The 23,790-nt window shown below is 41.8% G+C and overlaps 2 protein-coding genes across 2 annotated transcripts in view; one reads left to right on the forward strand and one right to left on the reverse strand.

Annotated features, from left to right (window-relative positions):
- Positions 1-1,450, reverse strand: part of cbarpb (CACN subunit beta associated regulatory protein b) — a gene marked incomplete at its 5' end in the record, with an annotated part of 20,067 nt that extends 18,617 nt beyond the window's left edge. The window contains 2 exons of the mRNA XM_079505409.1: positions 18-166; positions 1,442-1,450. Of these exons, the coding sequence (XP_079361535.1) occupies positions 18-166; positions 1,442-1,450 (158 nt within the window). The remainder of the gene's footprint in view (positions 1-17; positions 167-1,441) is intronic.
- Positions 1,451-8,986: 7,536 nt separating this feature from the next.
- atp5f1d (ATP synthase F1 subunit delta) lies at positions 8,987-16,382 on the forward strand. The gene is made up of 5 exons (XM_079506100.1): positions 8,987-9,241; positions 9,964-10,117; positions 10,945-11,033; positions 15,696-15,830; positions 16,248-16,382. The coding sequence occupies exons 1-4, from the start codon at positions 9,119-9,121 to the stop codon at positions 15,819-15,821; spliced, it is 492 nt and encodes a 163-aa protein (XP_079362226.1). The 5' UTR covers positions 8,987-9,118; the 3' UTR covers positions 15,822-15,830; positions 16,248-16,382.
- The last annotated feature ends 7,408 nt before the right edge of the window (positions 16,383-23,790 follow it).

Consider the following 23,790-nt stretch of genomic DNA (forward strand, 5'->3'; position numbering starts at 1 on the left):
CGTCGTGGGCGTCTCACCTGGCATAGCGGCCTGCTTCCCGACAGCAGCGTCGGCAGGCGATGATCAGGACAGAGATGAAGACCAGCGTTCCTGCCAGGAAAATGGAGAGGATGACCAGGAAGATCAAATAGCCATCCTGCTCCTCTGCAACCTCCTGTGGAATCTCCTGAGATAAAGAGAGGGAGAATTTGGATCTGTAGCAAAGCTAATACTGTAGGTCAGTGGTTCTCGAGTCATATTCAAAGACCACCAAAATTCATGACCCCCATCTGAAAATAAAGCTGATGTGTGTAGTGTCAAAGTGGTTAGACTGAATTTGCTGAGGAACCCCTGGGGGTCCCCGGACCCCAATTTCAAGAAACACTGTTGTAGGTACTATAGGAAAGTGCCTGGTTTGTGCTCATACAATGAAACTATAATTTCGCAGTGCAATTTATCAATTAATGCCAGGGCTATTAAACTGTCTCAGTCTTAAGTATGGGAATGAGAGAATATGTTTTGTTTCTTTTCTTTTTTTAATCTTAATCTATAATGGGTTAAATTCAGTTTGTTTATCATAAAGACAATTCTTTCTGGAGAAACATTTACAGTGAAATCTCAAAATCACATTTGTTTCCCCTGCTCATTGTCACATCCACAAAATGTTATGCATTACTGAGCAGTTCACAAGCAGTATTTGTAATCACTAATCAGTCACCATAAAATTGTTTGAGACCAGGGCAAAAAGAGTCAAACGACCCTCTGTGTCACTAATTGAAAGAGTAACTCAGCATCAGCAGCTGGCTGTCAGGACTGAACACAGCTGTAATGTGTGTTTTTTATTAATTATTATTATTATTAATTGTATTAATTTATCCAGTAAAAATGACACATACTTAGTTATTTCCTCAATAAATTCGTTTATGTGCATGCATAATGGTGACTTCATGAAGCTTGTGTTGCGTTCAAAAGGCGTGACATTGTAACAAATAATAGGTGACGGGCAGGCAACGCAATAGAGGTAGCACTAAGGAGGACCCTTGTCCATATTGTTAATATCTCGGATGGCATGGCAACCAAGGCTGCCAATAGGTAGCGATAGCATAGTGCCGTTCTACATATCGTTGCTCTCGGGCAGAAACCTTGTATCTCCAATCTCCATATTGTCACAATATGTCACTATATATATATATATATCCCCTATCACACAAAGATTAGTAACTCTGAAGACCCCCTAGGCATCGCGAACCCCCTGTTGAAGATCCCTGCGAGTGAATGTGCAGCAAAGTGTTAATGACGACTGGACACTGACGTCAGGTTGTAATTTCTATGAAGGGGAAATTAAAGCTGAGATTAGATCAGAGATTGAATTATTGCAGGCCCAGGTCAGGATATTCTCTATTTGATAGACAGTCGGCCAAAAGAGAATATGAGGGGAAAGCACAGCTCTGTTTGGCAGTACGCCGGACATGTGCGACTCACACAGGAAGTTCGAGAGAAGAGACTTACTGTGGAGTTCTCTGGTAGGATGTTCCAGACGGTAGAGTCATTGCTCATGGTCCAAGCCAAGTGAGAGAGTCCCCTTGAGAGATAAATATAAAAAAACACACACACACACACACACACACACACACACACACACACACACACACACACAGCCACACACACACACACACACATACATACAACGGAAATTAAGGCTTCTGTTCCTGTTCATCCAGCCACAAACTGACATATTTGGATGGCTACAGTATGCAGCTGCTTACTATCTGTGCTAATCAAGACAACAGATAACTAGGAACACTGTATCACCGGTCTTTACAGGATGAAGAACAGTATCCAGTATAGGAAGAATGACTTGTTGTTATTTCTCCTTATAATATCCTTATTTTATATAGACTAGAGCGGTGTCCGTTGGGCACTGCCCTACTTGGAACGATGCAATTTGGAAATGCATGCCCCACCCAGTTATTATAATAATAATAATAATAACTTTATTTATATAGCACCTTTCCAAAAACAAGTTTACAAAGTGCTTTACAGGTAATAATAGCAGTAAAATAATACAATAAGAATAAAACAAAATAAAATAATAAACACAATTTAAAACATTTCATAAAAAGGCTGTGCAATAAAAGAGGATACTGAGTTTGCCAGCCTGAGATCCTCAGGCAGTGAGTTCCACAGCCGAGGGGCCCGTACAGCAAAGGCCCGGTCGCCTTTTGTGATAAGGCGAGATTTTGGAACCTTTAATAGGGTTAAGCTGGATGATCTCAGGCAGCGGCCAGGCTTGTAGGTAGTTAAAAGATTTCGGATGTAAGCAGGTGCCAGACCATTTAGAGCTTTAAAAACAAGTAATAAAATCTTAAAATCTATTCTAAAACGTACAGGTAACCAATGAAGAGCCGCAAGGACAGGTGTAATGTGCTCACTTCTCTTTGTGCGCGTCAGTAGTCTAGCAGCTGCATTTTGTATCAGTTGTAGTCTGTGAATGTTCTGTTTACTGATACCTGAATAAAGTGCATTGCAGTAATCTAATCTGGAAGAGATAAAAGCATGAATTACTTTTTCTAGATCAGAAAAAATAAGAAATGGCCTGACCTTAGCTAATTGTCTCAGCTGGACAAAACAGGACTGGACTACCTTAGTCACCTGGAAATCAAAAGACAGCTCAGGGTCAAACATTACACCTAGGTTTCGGACCTTCGTTTTCTGATTACTGGAGAGGGAACCAAGACTGGAGGTAAGATTATTAGCAATTTGTGTGTTTGGGCAGTGAGGGGTAAATATAATTAATTCCGATTTGGACTCATTTAATTGCAGGAAGTTTCTGGACATCCAATTTTTTAGGTCACTTAGGCAGGCCTCGATACAGGTGATGTCAGAGTGACCAGGCTTTATGGGGACGTATAATTGCGTGTCATCCGCATAACAATGGAAATGTATATTGTGGTTTCGCATGATTTGACCCAGAGGTAGCATATATATAATAAATAAGATGGGACCTAGTATTGAGCCTCGTGGAACTCCGCATGAGAGAGGGGAAGAAGAGGAGGAGGAGTCACCAAGTGCCACCGAGAAGGATCTATTTGATAAATAGGAGCTTAGCCAGTCCAGAGCTACTCCACTGATTCCAACATCATGTTTCAGGCGGCTGATAAGGACACCATGGTCCACCGTGTCAAACGCAGAACTAAGGTCCAGAAGAATTAAAATAGAGTAGTTTGTCGGCCGCCAACAATAAGTAATTTGTGACTTTGACTAAAGCAGTCTCCGTGCTGTGTTGGGCTCGGAAGCCGGATTGAAATTCTTCAAACAGATAGTTATTTTTCATGTGTGAAATAAGTTGTGTGGAGACAACTTTTTCTAAAACTTTAGATAAAAATGGCAGCTTGGAGATAGGTCTAAAATTGCTTACAATAGAGGGGTCAAGAGAGGGTTTCTTTAAAAGGGGGTAAACGGTGGCATGTTTAAAATAGGAAGGAAAAATACCAGAGGCCAGTGAACAATTCACAATGGCTAAAAGGTGTGGACCGACTGTCTGAAAAGAATCTTTTAAAAACCAAGTGGGCATACAGTCAGAGGGGCAGGTGGAGGATTTTGAAAGTGCAACAGTGCGTTCTAAAGTTGACAGGGAGATTTCACTTATCTTTCACTTATTATGTCTGTGTCCCTTTTATGCCCATATATGGACTTCTTTGTCAGGCATGCCCACATATGTAGTCAATGCAGATGAGAACAGTCCAGGCACTGCACTCCCTGTGGTGGTGTGGAACTCGCGAACGGTTCTTGTGTTACGTGGATTACACACACACACACACACACACACGTACAGAGACTTTGTGCATTTATAGATAAATTAGCCTCATCAAAGTTGGTATGGTTTACTTTATACATTGTCAGATACTTGAATGAGTCCTTTCACTGTATTATCATCACTTTAACCAAATGCAGCTCAAGTGCAGTTAGGAGGTTTTTGATCATTAATGTGGAGATTCTTTTTCCATCTGACTGACTGACTTTGTCATTCTAATCAATTATGTAAAAAGGTTAGGAGGTTTCTGCCCAACAGTAACAATATACTGGATACTGCATATGTAATGCATTGGCCATGATCACTTTATCAGGACACAATATGCCAAATACGACATCCACCTGTTGTTGAAGAACACCTAATCTAAATTGTAAAACATTATGACATGTTTTATATTTATTGTGTACTTATTCATACCATACAGTTATTTATCCTTTATACCTTATGATTCATATCTCATCATGGACATGTAATGTGACCAGTCCAGCATTGTTATTCTCAGGGGTCTTCAATGTTTTTCAGGCCAACAACAACCCCTTGGTTAAGAGAAAACATGCAGGGTCCCCCACTATTGTATAAAATTGTGTTGCATATTCAACATTCTCTTCTTTTTTCTTTTTTTTTGAGAAAGCCTTCCATCATGCAACTTGATAAGAGCAGCTCACCATATTTAGCTGATTTTCTCATCAGTGTTTGTTGACCGTTGAGACTCAAGAGATTTGAGACTATCTTGGAAGTATTCCACATGTTTTTCTGTGACTCTGGGTTGCCTCCAAGTGATGCTGTAGCTCTTAACGGCTTGATAGATTAATTTGAGACAGCACTATCAGTGAGTGTAAATCCAATCTGTTGTTTGTTTTACACATTATCTTTGCTCCTCTACATGTTTAAGAAACGTAAGCCCAAACCGCACCAATGATTTGGTGCGACTACTCCTTGCAACTACTTGCAGCTATTGCAACCATTATCCCCAATGACAGTTGCAAGGAGTTGCATTGGTGTGGTTGACCTTAAAACTGTTTTGTAGCAAGGAGTTGCAACTAGTTGCAAGTGTGTGTGTGACTGTGTGTGTGTGTGTGTGTGTGTGTGTGTGTGTGTGTGTGTGTGTGTGTGTGTGTGTGTGTGTGTGTGTGTGTGTGTGTGTGTGTGTGTGTGTGTGTGTGTGTGTGTGTGTGTGTGTGTGTGTGTGCGCGTGCGTGTGCGTGTGTAAATTAATCAATTTACAAATTTTCCCAGAGAAACTGCCAGAAAGTATTAGCATCTCTGCTGTAACTCACAAAACATAACTTCATGTCAGTCCCAGACTCAACAGTATACTGTAAGTGCCTCTCTCTCTCTCTCTCTCTCTCTCTCTCTCTCTCTCTCTCTCTCTCTCTCTCTCTCTCTCTCTCACTTTCTCTTGTTCTCTCCATTTTAGCTTGCCCCAGGCACTTCTAATCGCCAACCAGGGGCTCCAACAGCTCAGCTCCACTACCAACACTAGTGGTGCTGCTATGCGTTCCTTCTTACAGATCACAGCCATTAATACTGTTACTGCTGCACCCGCCCGCCCACGCACACACACACACACACACACACACACACACACACACACACACACACACACACACACACACACACACACACACACACACACACACACACACACACACACACACACACACTCGCATCTACTCACCCGGCAGGAGAGAGCCAACATGCCAGCACCAATCAGCACTACTAGCCAGTATAACTGCACCACATTCATACAGCACACTCTAACTTCAGCACCATCGTCCATGAGCTGCTGTCACAGCCTGGTGTGCTGCCAGCCCGTCTCTGGGTCTGCTATAGCCAGCCTCTGCGCCTCCCCACCGAGCCTGAAGACTATGATGGTGCTCATCAGGTTGCAATCAGAATACCCTCCCTGCATGCAGTACTATATCACAGCCTTCTTTCTACCACACATCCTGTGTGTGTGTGTGTGTGTGTGTGTGTGTGTGTGTGTGTGTGAGAGAGAGAGAGTGTCTTACCCTGATGGAGGGCTTTGTGCAGCAGCTCTAGATGTGCGCGTCTGGCTGTGGCTCTGAATCTCTTCCTCAGCTCCCTTGCTGCATCCTCAGCCTTGCCTCTGCCTCCTCTCCTCTGCCCACCCAGCGGTGTTCCCCTCAGGGCTGGCCCCACGGCCCGGCAGCAGCACCACCAGCAGCGATGTCGGTTTCTAACATGCCTGGCTGGCTGGGTAGGAAAGTGGACTCATGGTTATACTTTCTCTCTGCTTTGAGGAACCGATAACACCATAAATGGACATAGGCATATATTAGCCTTCTATTTTCCGAGCCTATGCATTATGCATTCATTATTATGCATTCAACTAAATTCTTAAAGAGTAGGAATCATTGGTCTATGACCAGACCCACTTTATTTGATTTATTTGTGCGTGATGATATGCCTGTCCAAAGTAAACTCTTCTTTTTTAGTAATGTCAATGTCACCACAGCACATTCCTGTCTAGGTCTTTTGTTAGACATTTGAATAACAAAGTTATTAAGTAAATTAACATTTCACTGGCTGTGGTACATTTTGTAGATAATATGTTGAATTAAGGTATAGTGTCAGATCAGTCACCTATAATGACAGACTAGTGCTTTTGAACTCCATAGGAATTTAAACACATTTTTAACATCTTCATGTAGAAATTTGCTAAAGTTTCAACTGGTCATCATGCAGGAAGTCACTTGTTACTTGTTAGCTTGTTCATTAAATCATTACTGATACGTTCAATACATCAGATTCAGATCTGGATACATATTACAGACATCGTTGTTAGAACCGTCACTACTCTACTGTCACGGTTGGGTAGCCTACCGCATGATGTTAAACCATGTGTAGCTATTGTTTTAATATGTATTAGTTGACGTCTGGTCTTTCAGTTTTAGACTATTGTAACATGTCCTGCTTTTCTTGCACAAGAATGGGCTTCAGTAAACGGACTAAACACGAAATGGGACATGCAGGCGATGCATTTGTGAATACATTTGATTTCTCCGACAGGTTTGTCACTACAGAATAATCACATCACACCCCTTACCCATATCCAATATATTGGTAAGAATGTGTGCCAAAAACTAATTGTGACAGCTCCTATAATAGGAGAAAATATACAAATATAGTAGGCTAATAACTGATAATAACAGGGCGCGCCGCCGCCAATGCAATCATCCAAGTCCTTTATTGCCCGTTACTGCGCTAATTTCTTTGCTCCGGGAAAAAAAATGAACATCGCTCCTCGCAGTGGCTCTCATCATATATTTCCAATGAATGCGACATAATATCTGTAGCCTAACTTCACAAATTAAATTTAACCTGAAGTATAAACTCAAAATGGATAAAGTAGACAAAATTCTAAAGTGCAAACCAATAAACCAATAAACATGCCGTCCGATTTCTCAGGCGCTAATGATTTCCATCAGTATGAAAGCGCCAGGAGGTAGCATACAGTATAGCCTAGGAGGAGTGAAGTGGTTTATACAGTACAAACAACACATGCATGCACGCAGTAGAGATACCACTCACCTAATCAATTAACACGGTCCATATGGGGGTACATGGGCAAAGCCAATACCGTCAAACTCTCGCGGAACACTTTAATTTTGATTTAAAGCTAAAAGTATTTATGAATGAAACCCTGATGCATAAGACACACCCACCACCCAGTCAGAGACGCACCACGTGACGTAAGGGGGTGATTGAAGAGCTGATCAGTTCGCTTCGAGCGTTTTCTTATTTAATGGTGTCAGTCATCACCGTTTTATGTTTTGTTTTTCTCCCACTGGGGGAAGAAAGGGGATGGGGTATTTGGACATTGGACTGTATAAATAATGCCTGAGTCTTGGGTCTTGGCCATAAGTTGTTGCATATTAACTACACAGCCATTGATTTTATGACACATATATATATATATATATTTATTTATTTATTTATAAAATAATTTTACATTTGGATACTGAAGCTGTGGGACTCGGGAGCCCAAGTGTATTCTTTCTCTTTTGCAAATAATATTATAGGCTATGGGTCTCAGTGGTCTCTGAAAAACAAATGTGTCAGATAGGTTGGGAATCCTCCATAAATTATGCAGAACTACTGTACTCTGTATCTAATATATACTCTAAGCTCGGTGTCAAGCATGTACCTCATGCCCCTAAATGGGACTGTGATGTCATCAGTATAATCAGTATAATATATGTAGTGTGTGTGTGTGTGTGTGTGTGTGTGTGTGTGTGTGTGTGTGTGTGTGTGTGTGTGTGTGTGTACATTACATATCAAGGGACGTAATGCTTTTGCTTTATAAGAACTTGTTTATTAGTGTAACAAAATCAATTTATCTTAAGGGGGTGGTATTCTCTCTCTCTCTCTCTCTCACACACACACACACACACACACACACACACACACACACACACACACACACACACACACACACACACACACACACTCAAAGAGAAAAGTGTCAAATTCATCCTTGAAGCAAGTTGGACTTTCAAGTATTCTCATGGCGCCACCCACTGGCAGTGTATGGTCATAATGGTCTACCATTCAATAAAACTGATGGGATGTCGGAATCCTCACTGCAGTGCACCAGTCAGATCTATCCAGGTTTTGTCCTTGCTGTGCTGTCAGAGACTCGAATGTTTGCCAGTCTGTTTCTAATTGCAAGCATAATGGTCTGCCCCCTTGCGGCAGGGTAGGCCTATGTATGTGAAATAGTGAATGAGCCACCTATACTATAACGGTACCAACTTGGGCAGTTGGGCTTACAATAAACACATTCACAATGATAGTATGGATATTGGATAGTGATTAAGTGAGTGATAGTCATAATGATAAACATAAACTACAACTGACTATGGACCAGAGCCATATAGTATTAAAGACAGAGTTACGACATTGAGGGGGCAGAAAACAGCCCGGTCACGTGGTTCATGTAACTAGTTTGTCACTGTAAAGCCAATGCATTCCATAAACTTTCGAGAGAGCCACCATACTGGACTGGCCCCAATGCCCCATGATAAGTGAGCGGAGTTGTCGTAACCTCGCCTCAGAGTTGTCGTAACTCGGCTCTGATGGACTACACTGTCACATCCCCTATGGTCACATCTCCCAGCTTGCACCTCTCCGGTTTACGGACTACATTTTCCTGTATGCTTTGGGGCACTACCATAATGCTTTATGGGTAGGCAACCAACGTCCTTGTCCTATCGGCGCACACACTGACTGACTGACTTTACAAGTGCTTGGGGATCCCTGTGATTCTGTTTAATCCTGATTAAAAACTATTCCGCAAGTATGATGGCAGCAAGATTTCTCCGCCGTTCTCTCCCAGCGCTGAGGCACACGCGCTGCTACGCTGAAGCAGTCACAGCGTCAGGCGGACCTCAGATGTCCTTCACATTCGCCTCTCCAACCACGGTAGGAGACGCCGTTGTGGGCGTGCAAGGCTGCTAGCTGAGGCCTAGCTATTAAAGCTAACTAATGTTACCCAAACTATTCACTCAGTGATGATGGGGATTAAGTATCCGTTGACAGTGTGCACTGTGCAGAACACCGCAGGTCACCTTGACATCATGCAGAAGGTTCAGTTGACAGTATTGTTGCAGCTAAACTAACTGCTGTTTGCTGGGCTAGTTTAGCTGCAGCTAAATGTCAAGGCAAGTTAACGTTCGCAGTGGCTAGCTGTCATTCACTGACTACATACAGTAAAAGGCACGGCGTTGCAGTACAAACTAAGTAATGTGCACCAGTAACCACTGGAATGGATGATTGTTATTGTCTAGTGATCGTTTAAAGTCATTACTTAAACGAGTTCCAGGATATTATTGTTTGGTTGCTAGATGGTAACGTAATAGCATGACATTGTCTTCAGTACAGAGTTGGCGATTTACATAACACAAAGTTGTATGCATTAAACCAGTTCACTGAAATTAAGTTCAGTGGTGTGTTTCATTGCTGTTGACATGGCCTAAGGCTATTATAGTAATTCTTAAAATATTAATAATATGGATTTTTTTTTACTGAGGAGGCTACTTAGTGCTTACAGTCTTGAATTGTCAGATTTCAATTGGCTTATAATGGTTATATTGCACAGACAAGAAAGACTTGATAATTGAATGCATCATGTTGTGTTTCCCCAGGTGTTCTTCCAAGACGCCAGTGTAAAACAGGTCGATGTGCCCACGCTGACCGGTGCGTTTGGTATCCTCCCTGCCCATGTGCCCACTCTACAGGTGCTCAGGCCCGGGGTGGTCACGGTCCTCACTGACGACGGTGCCTCTGCCAAATTCTTTGGTGAGATTGGATCAGAATAAGAGTGGAATGGTCTAGCGTAGGTCTTAATGATTTTATTTGCAGGAGTTTGTTTATTTTTAATGTGGTATTGATGTCTGTTTTTTAATCACTTGTTTGTTTGCAATAATGTCTTTGTATTGTTTGCAACTTCCTGGTGTGTATTTGTCCTTCAAATTACATTTTGAAGAAAACTGCTTGATGAAGGTCTAATGACCAGAACATTTCCCATTAAAACTATTTTTGCATTTGTAGTTGTAGGTGTGCAAATCAAGTCATTTGAAACAGCTACAGTATTAGCCTGGAAACCAGACAAACATGCGACAGGGAAAAATAATCCCTGGGGAGATTGGTCTGGCACTTATCAGTTTGAATTACATTTTGCTCACCCCAGAGTTGTGGGTGACCAATCAGAGCCCACTATTCAAAGTGAGACTTTTTTCCTGTGACGTTGAAAACTTGAAATCTGTAACTGCCCATTGGAAATAAATCTTCCACACAAGTTCCAGACTAATATCTATGCAATGATATTAGTCTAGTCAGCCCTTCTTTCATAATGCTGTTTATTGAGCAATTGGCCAATAAACTAAAATACGTAATCCCCATGGTCCTTTGAAAATGGACAATCCATCGACACGGTCTGTCATATCAGGAATCTTAAGTGATATTCATATGGAGTGGGTACTTTATTATTACTCTTTAATTATTGAGCGTTGTGTGCTCAGAATGTGCTTGAGATCGATCATGCACCACAGTGTCATGTATTAGTAACTTGTGTGTGTGTGTGTGTGTGTGTGTGTGTGTGTGTGTGTGTGTGTGTGTACACACAGTAAGCAGCGGGTCGATCACAGTCAACGCAGATTCATCAGTACAGCTGTTAGCAGAGGAGGCTGTCGCCCTCGACCAGCTGGACATTGTAGTGAGTATGACCCGACTGTTACAGATGACGGGGCTTAAAGTTTTCCGTCCCAGGATAGATTTACGTCCTGAGGATTTCATAGGGACCATTAATGAGATCGGTGTAGATCCGCAAAAAAATTATTAGGAGGGGGGGGGGGGGGGGTGTTGTTATGTGTACAGTGTAGCGGTGGCCGTGGTGTGAATGGCCTGACCGAAGCAGTCACAACACAGCAGGCTTTCTATGCTAGTCAAGTGATCTGAGGGGGGCAACAAAATGTGCCAAGCCGATCCGCTTAACACCTTGATGGCCCGGACCTATTTAATCCATTAATAAAATGTGCCCATCATTTATAGCGCCCGGACCACTTTTACCGGGGCACCGGAAGTTGTTGTGAATGTCTCTGTAGCAGCTAACAATAGCCACACCACTCTAGAGTCGATCGACAACAACGGGAGTTAAGAATAAATCTATCGCGACTGGACAGCGGAGCGCCGTCTAACACAGGATCTTTTTTCAGAATTAGACGGGATGATTTAGATCGCGAGTTATGAACGTTTTAAGATTTTCGTTTTCGTCCGCTAAACAGACGGGGAACATTTTCGATGACGTGTCACTGTTGTGCAACACCGAGGATTGGGAAACAAGCGCTCCTAGGCTGTGGAGCGATGCGATCAGTTTTGATATCATTAATCTCCGTCCATCAATCTCCGTCTGGGGCACTTGACCTTGAACTTGAAGGTGACCACGTCTGGGGCCTCGAAACTGTTAATAACGACCGGGCCCATGTGTGCACGTCCACTCCTCAGGGCTCAAGCAGCCCCTCTTGCCCGCCTCAGCCTGCCCTGGTCTAGCAGTGAGAAGTGTTATGACTAAGGCCAAACGGAATCTGCAGGGTTTTTTTTCTCTTTTTCTGCTGTGATTCTGGAGGAAAATCTGCAGGATTGTGTTTTTTTTTTCTTTCTTTTCTTTTAGGTTTTAGACAGTTATCCAGGACTATAATCAATGTGTTTAGAGCAAAAATAACTCTAAATATGCTAAATAAACCTTAAAGATGGAGTGCCACGATTTTTTCCACCCTAAAACATGATCATCAGGTATTATTATAATATAAGGAGTAAGAAGTTTTTTCCAAAAAGTGTACAGTATTTGTTAAAATCATGCTTTTATGTGGACACACCCACCAGTTCATTAAGTATGCCTGGTTTGCCTGGTGGGTGGTGATGGGTGATGATCCACCTGAACTGAAGCTGCACCCACAGCTGTAGTTGTATGATAAAGGGGGAGGGGTTAGGGGAGGGGCTGATAGTGTGATGTCACTATATTACTGTTTATTTCATTGGCGCGTTTGACTGTCAAGGGTTCAGCCTCCAGGAAGAAACCCTAAATACAAAGTTAATACACCATTGCACATGAAAACGACTCCAGGGTGTCTAATGAAGGACTGTCACCTCATAGACACATGAAAAACTGGAAAAATACAAAAATTGTGGCACTCCATCTTTAAAGTACCACAACAAAGTAATTAAGATCTATTAGTCAAACCTTCGACTTCATCCATTTTTATTCAATAATAATTCACTCCTTCATGAACATTCTTTAGTACAATTCAAATAACAAATGTGAAATTAAATTACAATGGGTCCAACATGAACATACATATACTTATCCAGCCAGCCAGCCAGTGGCTTTCCGTTAGCCAGTCAGCCAGCCAGTCACGTCAGTCCATTAGCCAGTCAGTCAGTCAGTCAGTCTGTTAGCCAGCCAGCCAGCCAGTCAGTTATAGAAGCTGCTTATATAAAAGCTGCTTCTATAAAATGAAGCATGGATTGGCGCACACATTCAGTAAAGGCAACTTTGGGAAAACACCATTTCACCAATTTCTCTTACACTGACTTTTATCCCTTGTAGACCAATGCAAATTGTGGCAAATTATTGCAATTAGCGATATCATCGCGATAATCGAAATATGCTTAAAACCTAAAATGGCACTTTTGTTAAACACTTTAACCCTATTCTGCAGGGAACATTCACCACAAATAGATCTATTTTTTTTAGATTGACTATTTCTGTACTGAATTTGCAGCTCAACAAAAGCTAATTCATCCTAGTGTATGCCGGAGGACAATTTTCACAGCGTTATTTTATCACGATAAACTATGATAACGATTATCGTCCCATCCCTAATGGGAACTAACTTGCTGCATCCTAAAGCCAAAGCCTATTGATTTAGGTTCAGGCTACATACAATTGCCTTTTTAAGACCACGAGAAAAGGCAGAAATAGACCAATGCTCTTATGTAGAGAATTTCAAATATGAAAAATATTTGTGGCTTCTGTGATTCTCGCATAATACATCTTTTGGTGAACTTTCCAATTGTTTGATATGTTAAAAGGGGTATTCCATGCTGCTGCAGGAAGCCAATTTAAAAATATCACCAGTCAGTTCAGAATGTCACTGGATTAAAAATAATCCCTTATTTACAGCATATATTAGTCTTTTTTTTTTCTTTTTTTGTGATGATTTAACATCGCTAGCTCCCAATAAAAAAACGTTTATGAATTAAGGTAACCTTAAAGGTCCTGGGTTTGATAACCGCTGGGGATGCTGTGGGTGTGTTCTCTCCTCCGCGTCATCAGTGCCCATACCCGAGGCGGGGTTGGCGAAAGGGCCTTTCTGTGTGGAGTTTGCGTGTCCTTCTCAAGGTGCCCTCACAAAAAACATGCAGTAATCCTGGTCTCTAAACTACCTCCCCCTGGCCAGCCGGGGTGCCTGATGGAGGGGAAAGGAACTGGTCGGAATAACGTTTTCCTTCCACGCGGCCGGGGAAATTATCTGATTACATCAGATAATTGACACTGGGTGAAAAAAGATTGTTGCAAAATCGTGGGATAAAAATTAAGAGATAAGGTAAACTTAGTAGTTCACCCAAGGACGGATGACCTGGTCATTAAATTAGTCGGTTAAACGTAACAGTTAATAACTAATCGAATTAATCGAAACGTCTCTGCTTTTGCATGTGATGTGACGGACAAGACGGTGCACTTTCCATTTGATTCTATTTCTCATACAAAGATGCCTGCCATTGCCTGGCCCTGTATCGCAAAAGGTCAAATAACTATTTGATTAAGGAATATAATATGCATTTTGTATTCTTTCTGTATATCAGCAAAGTGTAGATTTTTATGTTAGACATTGAGGGAAATTAAGATTCTCCAATTTTCTTTTTAAACGCCACTTATCAACCGGTTAATCAAACGATAAGCTTATCAAAACGTATCGATTAACTATTAATGCATTAATCGATAATTCCCATCCCTATTGGGAGCTAATTGTTGACCCATCGCATGGTGTTAGTCGGAGCAGAGTAAAGGTTTCAGCAAATTGTCTTAATAATGCCAATTGCATGTGATTTAGTGTATTCCATATGTTGCAACTGATGATTTAATGAGATTTCAGTGAGCACCTGTGTCCGTAACCATTCAATTCGGTCCTGGCATCTGTAATTATAGACCCTCAAAGCCTGTTTAATGCCAGGCTAGCAGAAGGGTTTTGACGACACTTCTTTGACCCTGTAATAGATTTACCCCCCTCCTGCACTGATGATTGCATCCCAGTTGTTGATGATGTACATAGTTATGGCAGTAGTTGGGCTGCAACACCACATCCTTGTTTAAATGTCAATCTTGTTAATACGGCACATAATCACACGCTCGCCGTAGAGGTGTCTCACACTTTGACCTTGGGCTGTGTCAGTGTCACTGTCAAGTTGACTCTGTGGCGGTAGAAGAGTTATTATTTCCTCGTTCCTCCCCACTCCATGATGACAATGCACATGGGCCCGTGCTGTTAATAAGGAGAGAAAGGTCAGTCACTGTTGAATTATAGCAGATGTGTCAAATCCCCACTGGGAGACCTTTAACTTCCAGCTACGTTTGGCATTTCTCCTTTCTAATCGCCACTGTGACAAATGGCTTTTTCAGAGCAAAGAAGCAGTGGGAATTTGCTAGGCGTGTTTTTCGTCCCATTTTTCTCTTCCTCCCTGTCTGACCTTGCTGTTCTGATTTTTAGCAGTCAGGCGAGACCCAGGAGGTGTGTTTATGTACAGTATTTATTATTTTTCTAGTTGGTGGCTTTGTTCATGTTGGAGGTCTAGTCTGAACTTGATCTTGATTTACTGCTGAAACATTAAGCTTATGACCAGTCAGTTGGTGAATTATTTCAATACAGATGGTGGTTGTTTGTCTCCAGTCTCCCTAAGGTGAAGCGTTGTTAAAAATTACAAAGAAATCAATACGCATGACCTATGGTTGATACAGTTAAGAAATGAGATGCTTCAGTCAAAACAAAACATTGACCTGATTACTGAATAAGATTTATTTGTATTACTTTATTCTAGGTTATAATGTTTAACTTCTAACTGGAGCAGCGCTCTTAGTATTACTGGTCCACGTCATGCATATCCAGTTTTTTAATATACGAGTCATATTGGCAGGTTGCCAGCCATCATTGGAAGGTTCCTTTTTTTCTCTCCAAAAAGCTAGATAGGTAGATGGTGATATTGGCTTTGACCAGAAATGTACTTTGCACATGCATGGTTTGCATTTTAGTGGTTTCAGGTGGAATTGTTTCATGTTGATTTTTGTGATGACTAATTCTATGTACTGTATGTCAATCCTCAGGCTGCAAAGGCCAACCTGGAGAAGGCCCAGCTCGAAATGTCCACTGTGTCCGGCGACGAGGCGGCCAGGGCAGCGGTTCAGATCAGCATAGATGCCAATGAAGCCATGGTCAAGGCTCTGGAGTAGACTCCTGTGGTAGGACATCTCAGCTATCGTTGATGGGGGAATTCAAAGCAATGCTGTTGTGTTCTCTTGCCATCTTTAACCCATTTAGACCTGAGGACGCATCTGTGTCACCTTATCGCTTTTAACCACTATTTAAAACTTCAGCTGTTTGAGCACCACTGACATAGTTATTCAGAAAACCTTTAGGATTTAAAAGACATTTGTGGAATCGGGTCTTAATGTTAATGTCCAATTCCATCCTCAACTGTACATTTTCATGATTTTGTGTAGCGCAAGCCTACCATTCTTCATGCAGAATCAAGAATCAATGTTGGGAACATAGGCCATTGAATTCAAGACAAGATATTTTGAAATGTGACTAGAATGTCAATTGATGAAGCTTATTTTTTGTGTGTAAAACTTGGCCATTCTGTTTCCCCCCTCTAGGTAACCTTTTGTTGGTTTGAAGGAACTGAAAGCGGTCCATGTTTATCTGTTTCCCAGCTCAGTCAAGTCAATAACCGCAAGTTTGTGCTTGCTTTGTACAGTGGATGAAACTATCAATAAATTTATTTGGAATTATCCTGCAGCCGTCTTTGCATTATTAGTCTTACCTTCTTTGTGTATTAATTATACGCTGGACACAATAGTAAACATGTTCTGAGATGAAAATGTGTTGAGCACAGATCTATGATAAGGTGGCAGTGTGTACTAGGTAGGTGTTGTTGGTCAGTGGTGGGAAAACACTTTATTTTAATTTGTTTACTTTTTTTTTAAAGTAAAAGTATCAATACTGCAATGTAGAAATTGTGAAAAGAGAAGTGAAAATCCAATATTCAAAATATACTGAGTATAAAAAGTATTGGTATCAAAATGTGTGTAAAGTACCACAAGTACAAAGTACTCATTATGCAGAATGTCCTGTTTCACAGGTTTTCAAATGTACAAAAGTATTTAGAAAATACTAGCAGATCTAAGAAGTTCAAAAAGGTGTTGCATCGCAAATCGTATACAGGGCTGAAGTAGTTGCCGTACTGTGGGTTTTTTAAGAATCAAAATCTAGGTTTCAAATAATTGCAGTGTAGTAAAAGTACAATATTATTTACAAAAAATGCATCAATTGTACTTAAGTACAGTACTGCTTCTGGACCTATGATGAATAAATGAATCTTTATTTTATTAATATTTAAGTTTTGTTACTCTATTAAGAGACATGCATGGTATGCCGGTGCCCCCTTTCAACAACTGGGTTAGACCAGGCCCAACATTTCCATTTAGGTTTGTGCAAAACTACTGAGCAGACGACATTGGGACGAAAACATTATCTCCTTTGCACAGGTAAAACAAATGGTGTCCCTATTGTGTGATGTGATGGAAAAAGTTCAAGTATCGCTGCTGTGTAGTAATTATGCTTTCTGCCACTTGGTGGCAGTAGATTACCCTATTTACAAATTGCCATTCAAGAGATTTTGTCACGCTCATACAGTACATGGCAGTGAAGTGTTCCTGTGGTAGCAGACTTCCAACAAACCTATGTCTAATGTGCGGGTCATAGAGTTGTGTTGTCAAATCACCATTTCAGGGAAGTACTTCACTCATCAAATATCTGTTGTGTAGCAACAACTGGATGTCTTAACATGACCTAACTAAAGAAACTTCCTGTCTTTGAGATGTATCTCTCCACTGGTGAGAAGTTATGTGTTAGTCACTGTGCAGTCTTGCATGGTGGTTTATCTGTTGTGGGTTGTTATTGAGCCCGCAGTCACTCCCTTGATATTCTTTAAATGTACAGTACTAGAAGGGCATGTTTGTTGTGTGAGTCATACATACTGTAGTGTACGCGATGACCTGCAGATTCTGTGCTGATGCCAGGAAAAGTGGCCCTGAGCACGCCATCCTGTGGAAAACGGGCCTTTTCTCTAGTTTCATATAACTATAGGTTTCAGGCCAGACTCACCCCAGGAGGTGACAACATCTCTTCCACGTGAGGTTTCTGGAGCTGAAACCACAACCGGTTTTGTTTTGAATGTCAAAATGCTCCAGAGCGTTTAACAACCGTCCGTTTTGTGTGTGCGTGCCTTAACTCAACGTACACAAGTGTTCAAATCAAAACACTGCCATAACCATAATAACGATGATGAAACTGGCACCTAGTTTATTTTAAGACTATTATGAGGTTATTACAATACATGCCAGTCTCTGGCTTCTCACCTCATTAGGAGGATCCTGGCCAGCAACCATAACTCTCCAATAAATGTCAAAATAGTGTGTGTGCGGTGTCCACATCTTTGCTCTATTTCATTGTAAAATGTGTTTTTAGATACTGTAGATGTGTTGATTGTGTTCATAGTTCATACAGTAGATGACCAAGCTCACTACCTATTACACTTACAGATATGAAAGTCACTTCTGATCCTCTGATGTCTCCACTCACCTCGCTCCAGTATTCCTTGTTTATACAGTAAAATAGATTAACTGAGATAAAATACAACAGTCCAACAACAGTAGAACAAGTACACATATGTGATTTATAAATGTTGCAGATGTGGTTCAGGATGGTCACATTTCAAATGTTACTGATGGTCCATTTATAGACTGGGATCTAACTCGTTTTCCATTAATAAGCATTCTGAAAACCTCACACATCCTGTTCTCTGTTCTTCTTTCCTATCTGTCTGTCTCTTTCATTTCTCCCTCTTTCCAGCCGAGCACTCATACTTGCACTCAATCACTCATCACACATCAGTCAGTCTAAAGGCCTGTGGAGACACAGGAGTTTGTAACGCCTGCCAGAGAGGTGAGATGAAACAGCCGTGTCAAAGCCATCCCTTCTTTAATCCAGATTTATGGTACATTGAAACCCAACTCTATTCCAGTCCCTTTCCTTCACCTCGTTATAATGGTGCTCTCTACATTAAAAGGCCCAAATGCACCATGTGCTTCCCATGTGCTAGCTCTGTTCTCTCAGCTGAAGTCAGCCACTTGTAAATGTCCATCTCTTCCCAGACCTTGGAAAATGTGGGTACTTTAATAGACATTTGGATATACTGTACTGTAGTACATGGTAACAGGATAGGATATCTGGGCACCTCAATGTAACATTTGCTATTTTGTCTAAAATGTTAGGTAAAGTAGGTAAACTAAAGTATACATGATTAGAACATGCTTAAACATTACACAATTAAGGTCTAATATTTCCACAATTGCCACAAAACCTGTATATCCAGTCATTTTGGGGCATAATAGGGAAGTTGAAGGATAAAACTAAGTCTGTAGTTGTCAGACTATAATTGTCTGAACACTGTCTGGAATTTGTCAAATGTCAGCAAACCACAATAACCACATAATGAATGCTGTGCCTCATAAATGAACTCTGACCTAAGTGATCAAGTGCTGTGCATTGAGATAAAGGCATTGAGCTCCTATGCGTCAACATAAAATGGACGAAGGATTAGCTAGTAGAAGTGCTCTTACTCAAAAGCCACTCATGCTGATTTTACGTATCCATCTGTGGAAGGGTGTGTAATTAAAAGGTTGTGCAGTCTGTACCCAAGAGAACATGACACATGGCATGTTGTGACACCGCATTGTGTCATCCTGAGTGGTCCCCTAGCTGCACAAAGTCAGCTCTCATCTTTGTGAGAGCTCGTAGTTGGACTGTATTCATTGTTAACTCATTCAGACCTGAGACCGACAAATGTGTTCTACATTCCATCTGTTTCTTGCTATATCAGTGGTGCTCAAGCGTTTTCATGTCAAGGACCCCCAAAATGAAATGTATTTGCCTGCGGACCCCCATCTCAACATATTTTGTTCCATGGGTGGTCATGGCTGCTACAGCAGTGGTTCTGAGCTTGGAGAGGAGGAACACTGACCGGCTCTTGTTCATCACTTATTTTTTAATAGTGAATAGGCCAATCATATACATGATGCAAAAAATAATACCGGTCAACACAGCACTACAAGGGGGTGTTTAGTAAATGAAGACTAGTTTCATCATAATTTGTAACTTACAGTATATTGACATAATTTAAACTTTGTTGCACAATATTGGTGTTGCTACCAATGTATAGATTTTCAAGCCATGAAGCCAATAATGTGATGCGTCTGCAGCTCGAGCTGTCATAAGAGAAAGAAAATGATATGGGCCTGGCTGGGGCCCACATCAGGGATCTCTGGCTGCATCAGTAGGGGACAGCTGTGGGTGTCCCTAAAAAGCCTTTGCTGTGGAATGAGAAGAAGCTCACGATCACACGGCAGTTTCTTTGTCCTGACAAACTTACATTACACATGGGGACAAACTTACGTGTCACATGGGGACAAACTTACATTACACATGGGGACAAACTTACATTACACATGGGGACAAACTTACGTGTCACATCGGGACAAACTTAAGCACGATGACAGATGGGGCTGTCATTAAAAACAGCAATGGGATGTTTGCCAAAAATGCTGTATGACTAACCAAGCCTGCTGTCTATACAGAAGGCATTGTGAGTCACGGTATTGTAACTCAGTGTTAATGTATCCAATTTCTAACTCTCTACACTGTTAAATGAACACAGAAGCTTTTCAAGTAAATGAAGGAAGTTATAAAAGATCTACAGTAGATTAAGGTACGATGCAAGTACAGTGTATGCATTGAACTACGTAATAGATTGCATGCATATAGAGAATCTTGAATATAGAAACGTTGATGATTGTCTGATAGTATTTTTTTAATCAGGTGTCACATTTAATGAAACAACAAACGGATTTTGACTGTTACCATTATCAAAAAATATATTTTATTTAGATGACACTAATGATATGCAGTCTGGCAACTACAATAGGCGAAATTCATACTTTACAGTTTATACAATATTTTGTAGACAGCCTAGTGGGTAATCAGTCATCTGTAACCATTACTTGACAATATCCTACAGTACAAACCCTGTAATTTATGAGCAGCATCTTTAATCTGCAGAGTAAGTGTTTTGCCTATGGCAAGCCCGGATATCGAAAGTGTTTGGTGTCTGGAAGTAAAGAGTAAGTAAGTAAAGATGGCTTAGATGTGTTGGAGGGGAAATTAAAGGGTTGGAACATTAAAAAGGCTTCAGTAGATGAGTCAAATATGACTTTCTATACACTGAAGGACACCAGAATTACCCATATCATATAGAATGCATAATTGCCCACCTGTTGATATCGGTAATACTGGAAAGGAATCTTGACATTTTAAGTTTTGTATTGTAGTCAATACTAGAAAACTTCAGCGCACACATGAATACACACACACATTGTAAAATACATTGTTTTGCTTGTTTTTTTGTTTTTTTTTAACTCTTAGTGTACAAATGTATAATACACTGTAGGCCTATACACTCTGAGTTTAGATTATCACTAAGGATTTCACTGCATCAGGGGGGCTATATGTGAGCTGTTCTGCGGTAAGGGAAAGAGAGACATGGAGGGAGGGAGTGGGGCTGATTGAAGTGCTGACCTTTTGGTGAGACTGCAGAGAGGGGGCCTGCAGACTCTCAGTCAGCTGTCAGATACTGCATCCAGCCTGGGAGTGGGAGTTGGGGCCCTGACACTAGCCTCCTACCTCTCTACCCTGTTTGTGTCATCCTTCCAATCCATCTCTCCATACTTCCATCCTTCCTCTCTGCACAAACACCCACCCACTCGCCCAAAGCACACTTCACACACCAGCACACACATGGCCAAACAGAAACGACACACACAGGTAAACGCATGCATCAACACAGACACACGCGCAGGCACACACACACGCACAAACACAAACATGCTGCAGCTTGTGCCAGCCCAGCAAGGTAACATTTCTACAAATAGATGTGGGTATTTCAGAGAAAATTGCAAAGCCGCAAACACAGCCTTCTGCAGGGGTGAGATAATCAGCTTTGTGGTAACAGCAAATGGCCCCTGAGTGGCAAGGCAGGTAATCATTCCACTGTGAGTGTTTTGTGGGTTAATAGAGTGCTTTCGTGCGCTTATGTGACTGTGACTGTGTGCATGTATGCGCATATGCACAAAGATAAGTAATGTATAGACAAGTCAAGTGCATGTGTTACAAAATACAGTACCTATCAACAAACCAAATTATAATGTTGGCCCATAGTACTGTATAGCAAAGTTCACCACAACCTATGGTGAAATGACATATGAAGCTGTTGATTGTTGCCATGAAACGCCTAGCTAGCCTATTTAGACCGGTTCCTTTCAATCCGGGATAGCATTTCTATCATTTTAGATTTTGCTTTAGCAACATTATTCTTTTGAGGGGCGCTAGCCCCTCCTATGCCCAGCTTTGTGTGTTTGTGTGTACTACTACCACATAGTGATGATTTGATTGGCTGAGCACGGAATGTGAAGTATGATGATTCATGATGATGAGAGCACCCCTCACTTCACACAAGTGTGATTTTTATTATTTTGAATAGAAATGTGGAATCTTTCACAAAACTTAGAATCGGCCTCTGGTCTACATGGTCTTTAGCGTCCAGTCCTTACATTAGACACACTCGTGTCCCATTGTCATGTGTTCTGTTGCTCAACCACTTCCTAGAAGGAGCCCAGGTGGAAAACATTTGCATAAGCGTCTAAAATGTAATCGGTTTTGCATTAATTGAGCTTGGAATTATTCCATATCCTGATTCTGTTCCCAGGGGGATTCCCCCCCCCCCTCCCATTTCTCAATCCTTTGATGATCATTATTCAGTCATTCTTTCGTTCATTCAGTGACTACACCAAAGGACTTCATCCATGTATTTGTTTTTCAAAGACTTTACTTCACAGGTGTGGATTACATTGTGCACTTATTGCCAACAATGATGTTGTCTCTGGTCGGTGGCAACGTAGATAAAGGGATGCATGGAGAACAAAGAACTGACACACAAATGGGAAGGGAACACAATGGCAGGAAAAATATTTGTTTTCCATTGAACCAAGATTGCATTGTGTGTGTGTGTGTGTGTGTGTGTGTGTGTGTGTGTGTGTGTGTGTGTGTGTGTGTGTGTGTGTGTGTGTGTGTGTGTGTGTGTGTGTGTGTGTGTGTGTGTGTGTGTGTGTGTGTGTGTGTGTGTGTGTGTGTGTGTGTGTGTGTGTGTGTGTGTGATGGAGAACGACAAGCATGACATTAGGCTGCCTTTGGCTGGGACATACGGTATGTGTGTAAAATATGCATGTCTTTCTCCCGCACTGCTGACAATGGAGTTTGTGGCAGTTTTACATTCCAGTGTGAGGTGTCACATACTAGAGGGGTGAGAAAAGTGCATCGGTAGGGTGAGACCTCGCTGTTGCGTACTGCGTGCGTGCGTGCGCACGTATGTGTCACTGTGTATGCATAAGCATATGCATGCATGCCACATGTGTGCGTTCGTTTGAGTGTGTACATTTGCCATTTGAGGACCTGGATAAGGTGTGTGGAAATAGGAGATTTCAACTTTAGGAGTGTCAGGGCAAGGTTAGATAAGGCCGTGCTATAAACACACACAGTTCATGGAAGAGTGACTTGAGGTCAGGTCAGTGGTGGAAAAAGTACTCAAATGTTTTACTTGAGTATCATAATACAGCAATGTAGAAATACTCTGTTACAAGGAATTCTAAATATACTTATGTAGCATTACGCGTAAGCGGGAATTGAACCCAGGGCTCCCACTCGCCAGACCAACCTGTCGTGTCAATAGGGCTGAGCCCGATTGGAAGGGCTGTTGCGGGCTGGGTCTTGGCTGGGGGCTACAATCACCCCCCCCCCCCCCCCAGTCTTTGAAGCGCGTCCTCGCGCTTCTCACTTCACACCGCCGACCGCCGCACACGATGTCCCTCATGTCCCTCACACGAGGATATCACGCTCCACGTCCTGCGCCCGGCCTGCCGACTACGCCAGATTGTAGCATTAAGTGGAAGCGGGGATTGAACCCGGGGCTCCCACTCGCCAGACCAACGCGCAACCCACCGTGCCAATAGGGCTGAGCCCGATTGGCAG

The sequence above is a fragment of the Electrona antarctica genome (assembly GCF_951216825.1).
Source record: "Electrona antarctica genome assembly, chromosome: 7".
NCBI lineage: Eukaryota > Metazoa > Chordata > Actinopteri > Myctophiformes > Myctophidae > Electrona > Electrona antarctica.